The sequence below is a fragment of the Centruroides vittatus genome, unplaced genomic scaffold (assembly GCF_030686945.1).
Source record: "Centruroides vittatus isolate TY-2023 unplaced genomic scaffold, ASM3068694v2 contig_301, whole genome shotgun sequence".
Taxonomy (NCBI): Eukaryota; Metazoa; Arthropoda; class Arachnida; order Scorpiones; family Buthidae; genus Centruroides; species Centruroides vittatus.
The window spans coordinates 4092251-4108529 of record NW_027121927.1 but is presented as its reverse complement, the minus strand read 5'-3'; the positions used below and the strand labels follow the sequence as shown (position 1 = coordinate 4108529).

The following is a 16279-nucleotide window of genomic DNA, read 5'->3' as shown; positions in this document are numbered from 1 at the left end:
TGTAAGTTTATTAATGAGAAAAATAAATTTCTTTGAATTTGTATAATTGTTAAAAAACTTAATCTAACTGTTAACTTATAACTTAATTTAGTAGTTTTGGCAGTTATAATTGTCTTTGCAATCATGAAATAAATCTAGATTATTTCAAAAACAGAATATTATTCCATTTTTAAATCTTGTTTACACTTTAGTAATGCTTGTTTGAAAGGTTTCAATACCAGGGATGGGAAGTCTGTGGAAAAATACAAGAATCTCAAGTCCGTATTTTTTAAAATCGACTCTGACTCCCATAAAAAGATTCAACTCTCCATTCCTGTTCAATACTACTAATAAATTTAACCTGCATCCAGTCTAATGAGTACAATAACTGTTTTAAACTTGTTCTACATTTCACCATTAAATTGTTTTTTAGTTTAAATGTTTTAAATGTATTTGTTATTTTTACTTCAGACTTTTGAACATATTTTAACTTAAAGTGAAGAATTATATATGGGTGTTTTGAAAAGTAACACTATTTCTTTTCTGTTGCATTTTTTTCAGTTCAGATTTGAAAAAATAGCAGGGCCATAAAGTCATTTAAATTATTTATGATTAAAAATTAATTACTTTATTGAAATGCTGTTATAGTCAATGTGCTGTTAATGCTTTCATACCTAAAATGCTCTACTTTAGAGATCTGCTTATAGGTGAGAAATGATATGAAAACTTAAGAAAATGTCTGCTTCAAACTATGCATTTTCTTGATTTGTAAGAATATCTTAGAACATTTAGCACTTGTTAGGCCAATAAATGCTAAGTGTATGAAATTATAATAATATTCTCCAAGAAAACATTATAGCTCTATTGGAATTGGTTCTCAAGACATTATAATTTTAATGTTATGTACTGTACTGTACAACAAGTTTTATGTACATTTGCATAAAGAGAATAAGGAGGTTGGAAGTGTTCTATTTTCAAAAGGAAAAATTTAATATTTGATATGCACATTTTAAGCCGTATAATAATACCAAATGTAATATTCTGTTTAGTCAGTGAGGGATATATAATTGTGGAATGTTGTTTGCTTCTATTGAATATGAATTGGCATTTATTTGACTAGCTAAATTTGTCATGCATCTTTCATGTTTGTTCCATATGTTCAGAATGAATATCAGAATTGAGTCTAATTGAAATATGCTTAGGATTTGATTTAGAAATGTGTGAGAGTATTATGAACTCCATTTATTTCATGATATTTTAGAAAGCAGAATAATGAACGATTCCACATTATTCTCTTATCAAATTTTATATGAATGGAATGACCATGCCTCATTTTTATTCTGTAAAGTTTTAGAATGATTATACTTCACTTTTTGTGGATTGATCATTTGTAGTGATTATTTCACTATAAACTATGATATAAGATATTATAGAAGTATGAAACTTGATTAGTCAAATTATCCCTTTCTTTCAGTAGATTGTTTTTTATATCATTATCTTAATACCAAACCATTTATTGATGAGAGTATGAAATCAATTTCACATAAACTTAAATTGTTCTACAATTAGAAATTATTTGTTTTGAAAATGCGTAAAAATGTAGTTTCTACATTGTGTTATGCTGATAATGATTTTATATAAATTTAACCTGAATCCTTTCAAAATCAAAGACTAGTGAAACCCGCAGATTATAAATGTCTTCATATTTAGTGCAAATATATTATCAATATATAACTTAATTATTTTAGATATATGATTTCAGTATATATTTGACTATTGTGCTGCTAACTTTTATCAAATTTGAAATGATTTTTTCTCTCATTATAATTCAGTTTCAGGATCTGTTTTTGTCTTCTGAAATGAGCATTTTTGTCTATTTCTAAGTTATGTCCTACTGAATTATATTACTGTTTGGAATATTTTATAAACTCAAACTCTCTTGGTCTAATAATAAACTTTCTAACTACTTCAAATTGATATAAAATGTATAATTGAAAAAGTTCTCTAGAAAATATATGATTTTGAAAGATTTTTTTTAAAGAAGTATATATGGTAAATCTAAAGCTGTTTAAAAGGTTTGAATAAGTGTGACAGATCATAACTCTCCTATATTCATTCAAAAACTGCTGGAGTTGACAACTTTGCCATTACTGTTACAATGCAGATTTTTTTATTTCTATCTGAAATATTGATATTTTCTAAACATTGTTATTTCATACATTTAAAATCAGTATCATTTTATTAAATTAAATATGTCTTAAAGATCACAAAACATCATTTTTATTTACTTTATTGTTATCTGTATAGAAACTCAGTGTTGTTTTGTTAGTATTTGTATGATATCTAAATAATTTAAAGTAAATTAATTTTTAGACTCTTCGATGATTTTCACTTAATCTTTTAATCTGTGTATTTTTTAATGTTTCTAATAGATTACTTCTTAATGTTGTTTGATTTTAGAATAGCTGTTTTTAATGTAAAAATATTGTAAAAATGCATTAAAATTAGCAGAAAAAATTTCCTAACATATATATTCCACAGCTCTAAATAAGTTATCCTTTAGTTTTAATTCATTTCATATAGCATTAATGGAATTTAATTCTGGAAGAACATATTAATTATTAACTAGATATTAGGGAAAAATTTAGTAATATTTTGTAGGAAACATTATTTTCTGTATGCTATAATTTATTTTTAATTTTGTAACTAAAATCAATTAGATGACAATATTTTAGTTATCATGTTTGTAAAATTTTCTGGTTTACAAAATTTTATTATTATTTTTATATATTATATCAGAAATTTATTTTCATTTAAGTAGATATATAACTATTTGGATTGAATGAAACAAATTTATTGATATGAATATTTTGCTACAAATTTTTTATATTATTGTTGTTTCTTATAGTTGTCAACTCTGTGTAGATAAAAATTTAATCATAATAAGCATGATATATTTACTGTACTTTAAATTAGTAAGATCATAATAAAAATGAGGAATTAAATTAAAGTAATAATTTTTATTTGATGTGTTTTTTGTTTTTGCTTTTTTTCTTTGTAGGTTTATAATCGCCCATCGTGTTCATTAAGTTGGTTAGAACGACATATATTGTGTCATGGAGGAAATAAACCTTTTAAATGTATTGTGGAAAGGTGTGATCAACGTTTCACATCTCAAAGTGCTTTAGAAAGGCATGTAAATTCACATTTTAATAGTGCATCTGCTCCAAATGGAAACAAAGTGGGGCGAAGTAAAGATGACACACCTACTAAGTTAATAAAGAAGAAAAAGCTTAGGTATCGTCGCAAGTGTATGGCAGGTAAAAGAATGTTTATTTATTTAAAAAATTTTTTTTATTTTTACACACTGAAATGTTTTAAAAATTTTATTAAACAACTCAAAAATAAGGCAGTTAAATTTATAAAAGTAGTTTTTAAGTAAATAAATAAAACACTTTACTTTAAAAAGCATTAAAATTTAATACTTGCATATTTTTGGTTATTATGTTATCCTTTTGTGTTACAATAGAAACAACAAAGTGTTTTTATTGTATTTTTAAGTAAATTTATTTTTTCAGCTTAGTGCATACAGTTCTCTCCTTTTTTTTTTACTTCAAGATAAAATATTCCATTAAAATTCTTAGTATTTTCAGGCTTTCCATCCCATTCTTGAGTACCAAAACCATTGTAACAGAAGTGCTGCATGGATTCTAACACCAGATATTGTAAACACCTGTTCCTCCATATTGCATAATAGCCTCCTAGGATTTTAATGGAATTTTTTTTCTTGAATACCAAAAAAAGCAGAGAATTGTACAAAGCGTCTAATGAAATAAAACAAAAGAATAAAATAAATATTTGATTTTAATTGTGATTTTTACATATGATTTCGGATAACACACAAGTAAAATAAGGGCAAAAAGGCCTAAATTATTCAAAAATTGTCAACATTTTCAGATTTTGCTAGGTAAAATTATCAAAAAATATTGGCTGAAATTTTTAAGAGAAGATGAAATTGAATTGAAATCATCTTGTATAAGATTATAAAAATATAGATCAAATGGATCAATAAATGATTTATCAGTAAATATTTGATAAATTTAAAGTTTATTCAATAGTATTGTTTTATTACATTTTTATTCTTATTAAATATTAAATCTTACCAAGAATAAGCGTTATCTCTTGCATTTTTTTCTGTGAATTATTGAAAAGGTGGTTCTATGTAGGATGACCGTAAGGAATTTGATAGTCATGATGTTAATGCATCTTAAAAAACCATTTTATGTACCAAATGGAAATGTCTCTTTTATCTCTCTGATTATTAGGCTTGTTAATTTGTTTTTTATAAAGGTTAATAACTTGAGGATCATTCTTAAACCAGCTTAAGTTAGTCTTTATTACAAATATTTTCTTGGATTTTTTTAAAGCTGAAGTATTTTCTTAGGTCTGTGTGGAAAACTTATTCTTATTTTCTGTATTCATTTTTTTTCCCTAGTCTTAAAAATTTAGAGATGTTTTACTTTCTAAATTTTTAGGGAGGTTTGTAACAAGAATAGTTTTCAGATATTCTTGTCACAAATTTCTTTAGAATTGTGTGTACAGCCAAACCACTGTTTTCAAACATAATTTGTTCCTAAAAGTTGTTCTAAAATTGAAACAAATTTTTCCATTAAAAAAAAAATTTTAAAAGAATTAATCCATTCCTGACACTCAAAATAAAGTAATCTTTTTTTTAACTGTTTCATGCATAAAAATGCCTACAAATGCAATGTAATATTATATATAATAAATTTTTGCTATTTAATTTAACTTGAGCACCTTTAAACGTGAATTCTTGAATGCCATGTATATTACGTGAATGTCAATTAACACAGTTTTTATTAATTAATATAATTAAATTCAACTGTGGTACGTACTGTACCAAAAAACGGAAATAGTATCTTTCCCATATGTGCATTAAAATATAATTTAAATAGCAACGTCATTGATGATTTGTGTTGTGACTTCTAATGATGCGAGTTCTGAATCAAAGTCCCATTGTTGATTGGTCAGGCTGTTGACTTTCTTTAACATGGCAAATATAGGGAGTTGACTATCTGCATCTCACTAATCTGTGGTTGGCTCTTGCTGAATAGCTTGTTTGGCAACTGGGGCAAATATGAGTTTAAACATTTGTTTGTGAACCAATTTGTTTGAAAAGTGAATCGTTCAAAAACCAAGGTTTTACTGTATTTTAAATTCTTCATATTCTTATAAAAATTAAAAGGTAAATATAACAAAATATACTTATAGATTATATTATCTCTCATAAAATGAAAAAGGTTTTATAATTATATACACTAAAAAAAATTTATATTATTTTGTTGGGAACTAATAACAATAGAATTTGCTATATAAAGTATAGAACATATTACTACTTGCTTTTTTTTTCTTGTAGCATAATAATGTTATTCAATTGTTATAGCAATGCTTCAATTTTAAAATTTGCAAATATTTTTTGTTGATTTTTTTCCAAGCTTCTGCAGACATTTACATATAGAATAGATCGAAACTCATTGAATGTAAATTTTAGAATATTTTCAAATTTCAAAGCTATAACAACAAATTTTATTTATAAATGTACTGTTTCATAAAGTATTTGTGTAAGCAACATTTTAAAATAAAGAATATGCATATATCACAGAAAAACTGACATTCACTTTAATAGACCCAGAAATCTGTTTTTTTTTTTAACCTTTGGGAATTAGGAAATTTTTTTGGAACCAAGAATCAAACAATAAGAAATAGGTTTAAAAATAAAATTTTCAAATACATTGTACTCATATTAATCAAACTAATTGTAGTATAGGATTGTTCTACTTCAAGAAAAATTTGGATAAGTGGGATTATAATTTGTATGAAGAAAAGAACTACAGATATATATATATACATATTTAAAAGATTTTTATGCTGTATTTAATAGACATGTTTATTCTAAAATATATATATTTTAGAATAGATATTAATTTTACAAATTCATTGTGTTTTTAAAAAATAATTTAACTTTTGTTTTTGGCTGAAAGAGTTGTGGGAAAATGGGAAGAAAAAATTGATTCGGATTAGGAGTTCAGATTAGCATAAGTTAATAAGAGTACACAATAACAAAAACAGTATATATTATAATTATTACTTAACATGTTATTAACCTGTTTAAATAAATATTTTATATTAAATTAATTTTTAAAATACATTTCTAATATATTAAATAAATACAATAGAAATGTGGGCTTTGTTTTTCTTAGTCAATTTATTATAAATTTGGAGTTTATTCTAAACTTTCAACTGTTAATCTGTTCTATTTATTTTAAATAAAATGCATTAATAAAAGAGAACTGGAAAGAACATAAAGTATATACAGTACTAAAAATTAAAAGCCTTGTCTTAAAATCAAGTTTAATAAAAGAAAAAGAAAAGTTTAATAAAAGTTTATGATTTAACTGTTATATTGACTAAATTTTATAACTCAATTATTTTTTTTCTGTAGACATTCTTAACCATTTCATTAGAATGATACCTGACAAATTTTCAGCATTATCTTAATGATCAACCAATACAAATCTATGACTCATCACTGAATACCACTTGTCCAGTTGTCTTCAGTTCACAATTGCACCACTTCAGTATACTGTAACCTTGTTTTCTTGTGCTTTAATGTCAATGCTTGTTTTAGTTTTGCTTTTCTAATAAGAAAACTCTATCAAATGATTTCTCTCTGTTCTCTTACAGACAGTAACATATGCTCTTTCCAATTTCTATTCATCTCTTTTGTTGTATTGTTGTGTTAATATTGCTTTTAATTTCTGATCCTGATGCTTTGATGGCTTTTGTGGTCAATCAATATGATTTCCTTTTATAATATTCTCAGTTTGTTTACATTTGCAGTGCAAGTGCAAATATAAACAAACTGAGTCAGCAAGCAAGTCTTGCACCAAATTTTATATACACCTGGCTGAATAAAGCTACATTTTTTGCAAAGCACTGTACTTGTTGAATTGCCATCTTTAAGGAGTTTCATAATTCTTTCTGTTATTTTGATATATATGTCTTTTGTAAGTGCCATGAATTTGTTACATTAATACAATAATTGTGCATTTGTGTATCTACAAGTATTTACTTTTTATTCAGACCTGCTATTGTATATTGAACAAAACAACAAATTATTTTAAATATACTATATATAAGATGATTTCATAATTTTTGACTTGTGATGTTAAAAAAGAATTATGTATTTAATTTACATAATGTTATTTTGATTGTTTAAATGTAGCCAAAGCATCTGACTGTTAGAAAATTATTTTATATCAATTACATGAATTATTTCTGTGCTACATGCTTACACTGCTACAAAAACATTCTCATGATGAAGTGATTCCAAAACTTTTTCCATAGCTTGTATTCAAATTTAATAATTTAGAATACAATCTGTGGCAAGCTGCCTACCTTTAGTACAGATAATGCTATATGTAGTTATACTTAGCCGAGATATAGCCCAAAATAATTAATATTCAATGATTTGATTGGTATATATGGTATTTATGTTCAGGTTTTATTATTATATATATATATGTATTTTTTATTTTATATAAAATAAAACAGTAGAACCTCACTAATTCAGATTAATCAGGGAAAAGCCTATTCTGATTTGGCAAGGTTTTTACTCAAATAAATATTGTGTGGTCTGAAAAGTATACTTTATTTAAAGTCAAATTTTGTTATGCACTGTAAAGGAACAAATACAGTGATTTCATAAACTTTTACAATACAAAAAAAATAGTTATATCATTTTTTTCATTGCCAACCTTTACTAATTTGAACTTTAAAAAAAAAAAAAAAGGCTAACTTTGTTTGCTATTCCTTTTCCAACTGTATCTTAATCATATCTTGATGCATCTGTCTAAGAGTAAGGTAATAGTTAAAACCTGGATTAGAATCAACAAATTCATTATTTAAAAAATAATAATAAATTCAGAATAGTAATTTGAATTGTTGCAAATTCTGAATTAGGAAAGTTTGAATTAGTGAGGTTTTACTAAATTACAATTTACTTAAATTAATATTAGGTTTTTAGCTTCTGTTTTTATTACTGATTGTTAACAGTTAATGATCATTTTTATTATTGCATGCTCAAGCAAGAATTTTCATCTATTTTGTTATTATTGTTTATCATTGTAATTATTATGTTGTACTATTACCGTATGTTTTACCTTATAAGATGCACTGTTGTATTGGACATATATTTTTAACATCAAGTTTTTGGAGATAAAAGTATTCTTCATAGTATAAGATGAATTTGGCTTATAGGACATATCTTAATTTCAACTAAATTTTAGGTATAAAAAATATCTTATAAGGTGGAGTTTAAAATTAAAATATACTATATTTATTTTAAAGTTCATATGATGATGATGATTTTACAAAGTAATGTATTTATTTATTCTTTACTTTTTGCTCATTGAATGTCCTCTGTACATAACACATTTCTTTGATTAAACCTTGGGTTTTTTAAATGTACTTATTCCATGAGGTTTATTTGAAGACCTCGAGTTTTTTCAAGGTCCGGGTTTATTAACTTGCAACAGGAGACAAGTGAAAATTATTTGTATATTTTCCAAATTATCAAAACTATTTATTGATTATTTATGGATTACAGCTACAAAATTTGAAATTACTGTTTTCATTGTTAATCCAATTCAGCATCTTATTATGTTCTCATTTGTTTCTGCTTCAATGTTGTCATAGCAACAGGATTTTGACTACCAATTCATGGTTCAAATTTATCATGATGAATTTGAACCAGAATTTTGGAAAAAGATAGTAAGTTTGAACCAGAGATTTTCTAATATTCAGTTAACACTTGACTTATGAACTTGATTACAACTTTCTCATGCTCAATATTTAACAATATTTTTAAATTTTATTTCAAAAAATGTTTCCATGAACCTTTGAATAGAAAGTGCTGCTAGACTCAAGACAATTGGGGGAGAGAGAATTTCAGTTAAACTTCTTACCTGCCATTCTAAAATATATTACCTTTCACAGTGCAGTACTTCAACATGTTTCCTCCTCCTTTTTAACTTGGGTTTATTTTTAACACCACCTTTATTCCCTGGAATTTATTTGAGGAAATAATAATATTTAATATTTAACAAGTGAATTAATGATATACATCACTTTGTTTCTGTCGCCTGTTTGAGATTATCAAAATTCAGTGACAAAATTTAATATCTTTGTACAAACACAAGTACAAAAAGTATTTAATGTTTTGTTTTAAAGTTTTATACTACAGTTTCATATATTGTTCATATACCACATAAAATATAATTAAAATATTTTTAATTTTTTAATAAAGTTAAAAAAATTATTTCTGACACATTACTGTATAAAAGATTGAAGCAAAATAGATATATTAGGTAAAATGATCCAAAAATATATTTTAATGATAAGATTACATCAAACAAAAGAAAATTAGACTAAAAAGAAAATATTTACGCTGAAAAAATTTATAATTTGTTTCTGTTGTTGACCGTGTGAAATTGTGAACATTCTTGATCAGAGATTACAAATCAACAACATATCTGAAAAGTTGGCTACTCTTGTATGGAAAAAATACTCAATGTTTTCTAAGTTAGCTGGAGTTTTTGCGAACATTGGAATATTATTACTACCTTCATTTATTTTACCATCATTGTCTTCATTATCTACTTCTTGAAAGTCAAGAGTAATATCACTTAAAGCTTCAATAATTTTTTCATCATTTAAGGAGTATGATGTCAGATAGTCTTGTCTACAGGAGACATATTCAAGTACTACATCAATGTTGGTGGCATCAACATCCACATCACCTAAACACTTTAACAGATATTGCAGGTTATGTTTACTTGAAATTTTAATATTTCTTGGTTCTTGGCATTAATCATGGGAGGAAGGCATTGTGGGGCATTATGCTTTTACTTTTATAATATACATTATAAAAGTAAAAGCACAAAACTAAAGTATGCCATTAATTCATTCAGTCATTTAATATAAAAAAATGATCATAATGTGTCCTTTTTTCAGAAAGAAATATGTATTTTTTTTCTTTCTTTCTGAAGAAAGGACTCATTATGATCTACATTATGAATGATGCAAAAGAGAGATCATCTCATAATTTCTTTATTTCAAAATATTACTTTATTGTTTTATACATTTCAAGCGAAAATATAAATACTTTATTTCTAAATATATATAATGCTTACGTGATTAAAACTGATACAAGCTTGAACTTACATTTAATGTTCATCAAAATTCCCTACAGATAAATAATGAATGAGTTCTAAAAGCAACAAGTTTCTTGTTGATAATGCGAGTTTATTTTAGCAATGTTTGGATAATAATTTGATGGAAAATTGTTTTTAGGATTATTGTCCCTGATCTTATACTACTATATTTCAGGTTTGTATTGATTGATGTAAAATATAAATCTCTAAGACTTACTTTTATCTATAAACCTTATCTATTTAATTTGTTTATTTATCTACATTTGCAGCTGATAAGAATGTTATGTACAAAATAAAGTTTTATAATGTGCATTTGTCCTTATACAAAGAATTAAAGATAAATGTTTACAATAACTTTTTTATTCTACAATAATAGTAATCTTATCAAAATGATTCTTACTAAAAATCACTTTGATTTATTAAAGATTTTTTTTTATCATGACAACTGGTTGTCTGATTGTTTCAATACTAAAATATAGCATATTAACATTATAATGAAAGTAACTTTATGTAAGATTTGTAGTAGCTTCAGTATTTGATGTAATAAATATAGGTCTTTACATAAATTTTGGTATACTTTCTAATAGTATACATGTTTAATGCATTCATTCTAGTGTGTAGATTTATTGTCATTTAGCTTTATATCCTTATAAATGTTATCCTTTCTTACATGTAATTTATATCAGGATTTAATAATACATCTTGAAGTTTTTATATCTAATCTATACTGTAAATTGATTACAAATGCATTGTGATATGTGTTTTATTATACTTAGAAAATTTTGTTAAGTAAAATTGAGATTTAATTCTTAAAAAAACAAATATGATGATTTTTCTGTTTTAAATTGTAAAATAGAATACAGAATAAAACTGTTAAAGTATATTTAATAATGGTTTATGATTAAAAATACTAAGCATATGTATAGCTAAAATTGAATTTTGATAAAATATAAGTAATACATATTTTTTCATATTTTTAATCAAAATTTTATCTTTAAGATCAAGAACCAAATACTTGTAATTTCATGTCACAAACTCAAAAAGGATTATTTCTTCCATTTCTTCTGTAACTCAGAATTGCAAAGAATATTTATGAACTAATGCATTAATGAAAATTACATATTTTCATTAGTTATCATGGAGAGTTAATAGCAATAACTTAATTCCGAAGCTTTTAGTAGAACAAGAATATAATATATCAACAAACCTCACAAACAGTCCAGTTGTATGATATTTATATATTTTTGGCCTACCCTGAAGGCTTTCATCAGGAACAAGAGTTCTAAACTGGAATGTCTTAGGAACAATAGAATATGTACTTGAAAACTTAATTGAACCAAATTTGGAATTTAAAAGTAATTATGTTGCCAAAAGTATGAACACTTATTGGATGCTTGTTTCCTTACAGAGAAGTGTCATAACAGGCTTTTCTTATTTGCAATTGATACAGTTGTACCTCAAATATGCCTTAAAAATTCCTAAAGCCTCCAGATCTCTAATATATTCTGATTGTATGGTTATCTTTAATAGAGTGGCTTGTTGAAGCATATTAGGAAAGCATATGCTCTTTGTACCTCCAAGGAGAATGTGGAAGTTGAACTAGCCAATATTCAGAAGATAGTATGTGCCCATGATTTTTCAAAGTATTTCATTAGAAGCATCTATTGAAACATTAAGTTACAGTTTTTGCATCACACAGCAACCCAGGTAACTTAAGAGCTGACAGAAAAGGCAAAGATCGTTTAGTAGTGCCATATGATCAGTGCTTCTCTGCTATTTACAAAACAGATAGCCAACCTCAAGGGCTACTAGATTGCATACAAATGCACCCACATTATTTTCTTGTTGCTAAGGTATGGGAAGGATCCCATAAACATACAGACCCCTTCCAGTTTATATGAGATTCCTCTTCATGACAACAGATGTGACAGGAACTTATTTTACATTGGCTTGACCAAAAGGTCATTATTGAAATGTATTATGGAGCACATATATGAGGAAAACTGCCACCTTCCTCTTGATGTACACCTCAGAAGATGATGATGATGATCCTATGCTTCAACAAACTATTCTATTAAAGACAACCGTATGATCAGAACATATTAGAGATCTGGAGGCTCTAGAGATTTACATGTTAAGGAATTTGGTTAGTTCAAAGTATGGTACTTTGTAATTCAAAATGAAAACACTGTCTGAATTGTGATATGCATATGTTAACTCATTTGTTTAGATCAAAGTGCTTCTATTCTATAAGAGAACAATATACCAAGAACAACATTGATCTGATTAATATGGTTTTGATTTTACAGTAACACGTTTTCAGATGTCACCTTACATATGGAGTATCCCTTTTTTCTCTTATTGAATAAAATACAGCTGGATTTCAGGATTGCAAGTTTGGGCTATGAGTAGCAGATTGAGATATTTATAGGGCTCTAGGCTACTAGTTTTTGGGCCACTTTAAAAATAATTTGGGCTACATTTCGAGGAATTCTGCTTTACTTTTTATAAAACCTGTCTGGTGATCTGTGAGGTTCTCACTGGATGTGCTGTTTACCTGCAGTTTATTTATATTCCTAGTAATAAATGAAAGTATAAAAACTGTCTATTTAAATGAAAACCATAGTTCAGTGTAGGCTGTGATACATTAAAAACCAATCTCCTGCTTGTATTTATATTACAGCACAAGCTTTTACGCTTTTTATCGTCATTTACATGTTGTGCAATCACTTCACATGTAAGAATATAATTCAGTTAAGAGCTTAACATCAAAATTATATATTTTTGAAGCCCACTATAACTGGACTAATTTTGATAATATATTTTAAAAAATTTGGAGAACCATTTTAGCACCCAGAATAACACTATAACTTAGGTTCAGCACAACACTGCTAAAAGGTTGCCAACCTCTGGTTTAGAGCAGGAATGGGCAACCTTTTTCTATGTAAGGGCCGCATTTTAAAACTTTTGAACTGACATGGCCCACATACAAGAGAAAAGGAAGAAAAATGCCGGTAAATCACAATTATTTATTTATATATATTATGAATTAGCATATGTATACTTAATTTAGCTTCTGGAACTGATGTAAACGTAATATATCGGAAATATTTGGTTAAATATTTGTCACTACTAGTTTTAAATTAGTTTCGATGTGTCTGTTAGCCAGTTTCTTGTTTTAATTTTTCATCGCAGAAAAACTATTCACATACATAGAAAATAATGTTTGAATTTTTGCTGCATATTTCCTTAAGCTGGGAAATTGATATATTTATTCATATTTTATGTTACACAGGCCGCAAAAAATATTAATGTGGCCACCGGTTGCCCATCCCTGGTTTAGAGAATCAATTTTATAATATATATAAATTCTACATGTATTGATTAATTATTGATGATAACTTCAGTGATGTGATTCAACATATCTTAACATTTTAGATCTAGTAATTTCTAATTATAATTTTTTTAAAGAGAAATAAAATAATATCCATATATAATTGTTTTTCCTTAAAAAATTCTATAATAATCATAATTTATATTTACAGCTGTTTAATATTTCAAAATTATTTCAAAAAATCAAATGTATTAATTTAAACAACTGAGTTAGCATTTCTTATAGTATGTTCACATTTTATTAAATTAAAATAAGTATGAGAAATTAAAGAAGTTTATATTCAAACAGAACTATAACTCAATCTATAATGCAAATAATGTTTTAAGCTTTTTGTAGTAAAAGTATTTTTTCCTACTTTATTAAGACTTTATCAGTTAGATATTTGAACAAAATGTTTGGCAGAAACTTCAAAAAAAAATATCTAGAGATTTTTATTTCGGAATGCAACTTTTAAAATTTGAAAAGTGCTCTTTCAAATATTTAAAGCAAAAATATATAAAAATATATTTGCCAAGCATTCTGTTCCAATATCTAGAACTGATGAAGCTTTAATAATATAGATGAAGGTATTTTTACTACAAAAATACAAAAATAATATTGCTTATGTTATAGATTGTTTCTCACTTTTCTACAACATCAGGATTTTGCATATTTATTCAAACAGAAAAATGATAAAAGAGTTTCTAGGACCTAGAAATTGTTTATTTGATTAACATTTTCAAGATACAATTATCCCATCTTCAGATTATTTTAAACAAAACAAAATTAAATAGTTACTTAATGTTCTTAAATGGAATGGATTTTTGTGTTTATAAATGTTAGAATTTTTTTCTTTTTTAAAATATATGTCTCATTGCTCTAGAACAGGGATGGGCAACCTTTTTCTATGTAAGGGCCGCATTTTAAGACTTTTGAACTGATGCGGGCCGCATACAAGAAAAAGAGGAAAAAAAACGTTGGTAAATCAGAATTATTTATTCATATATAATTATAAATTAGATTAGGTATACTTAATTTAGCTTCTGGAACTGATGTAAACGTAATATATTGGAAATATTTGGTTAAATATTCGTCACTGCTAGTTTTAAATTAGTTTCCATATGTCTGTTAGCCGGTTTCTTGTTTTAATTTTTACTAAATTCATTGCGGGAAAAAGTATTCACATACATAAGTTGTAAAAATAACGTTTGAATTTTTGCTGCATACTTCCTTAAGCTGGGAAATTGATATATTTATTCACATTTTATGCGTCGCGGGCCGCAAAATATATGAATGCGGGCCGCAGGTTGCCCATCCCTGCTCTAGAACATTTAAATTATATGCATTTTTAATATTCTATAGCATTAAGATATTTATTTAAATTTGAGTTGCATTATGAAACATGTTTGTTAGTGTAACCATGCCTACACTTACATGAAAAACAATTCTCTTTGTATATATTTAAATGATTTTAATATTTATTTACAATATATTTTTTTGAAACAAATAAACTTTTATTCAATAATCATTTGTATTTTATTCTGAACCATTCTGTTTGGTGATATGGCAACAACTTACATTGTATGTTATTGTTACTTGTGTTATGAACAAGACATGCAAAGCATGAAAAGCTAATGACAAGTGTACAAATGATTCTGCTGTAAGATAAAATTAGTTTTTATTTGAATCAATAATATATATTAAACTAATTCTGTAAGGAGAAGCAGTTTCTATTTAGAAAAATCAATTTACTTAAATAAAATTTCATTTAAGTAACTTAAAGATGTTTTCATGGTTGTAGTTTTTATATTCTAACAAAATTATATTATGTGGAAAAATAATGTGTAACAAATTTGCTCAGTTTTTGAATTTATAATGATGATATTTTTATAAGTGAGAAATTAGAATATGCCATTGAATTAATTATTATTAATTAAGATTACAATTTTTGGAAATATTTTGAAATATAAGATGCTGATTTTCTTGTTTCTTATATAACTGATTACTTCAAGTCTCACAAATATTTTTTTTTTAATAAAACACCAAACTTTTATTAAGAAAAATTTATGCATTCATATCTATTTATGAAAGCATGATGTATATTTTATTCTCATCAAGTTTTTTTATTTTTTGTTTTTTTAATTGAATAAAATGATAGATGAGAGAATTGTCAATTATGAGGTGCATCATTCAAAGTGCATCTCATCCCCTTTGACTTAATTTTCAGTATTCAGTGAAGTTTCTTAAAGCTTTAACTTCACAATGCTAACATTGATTTATAAACATGTAGAATACTATAAGCCTGCTTTTGAGTGTTTAAAAACATTTTATGATAGTTCTTTATACTAGTAATTAGTGAGCATAATTGTCCAAAAAGTTTAAAAATGTGATAGGGCACCATTTGGAATGAAACACACCTCATATTAAAGTTTTAGTTTAATTTTACCAATAAAAGATTTTGTATTAAGAGTTATTCTTTATAATTTTTGGAAAAAATGTTTTAAACTTTATGGTTTAACTTGATTTTCAGTATTATTTTAAAACATAATATTGCTTTTAATTTTTAATTTATAATAATGGTTTCTGTTGTTTGTCTTCAAAATACCATGTTCATTTTTATTTGGAATTTGTT

General features: G+C 25.7%; 1 protein-coding gene across 1 annotated transcript in view; it reads left to right on the top strand.

Moving 5' to 3' along the window:
- The window catches only part of LOC136972722 (zinc finger protein aebp2-like), a 78754-nt gene that overhangs the window by 20067 nt on the left and 42408 nt on the right, over positions 1–16279 (top strand). The window contains 1 exon segment of the mRNA XM_067267330.1: positions 3041–3299. Coding sequence (XP_067123431.1) covers positions 3041–3299 — 259 coding nt within the window.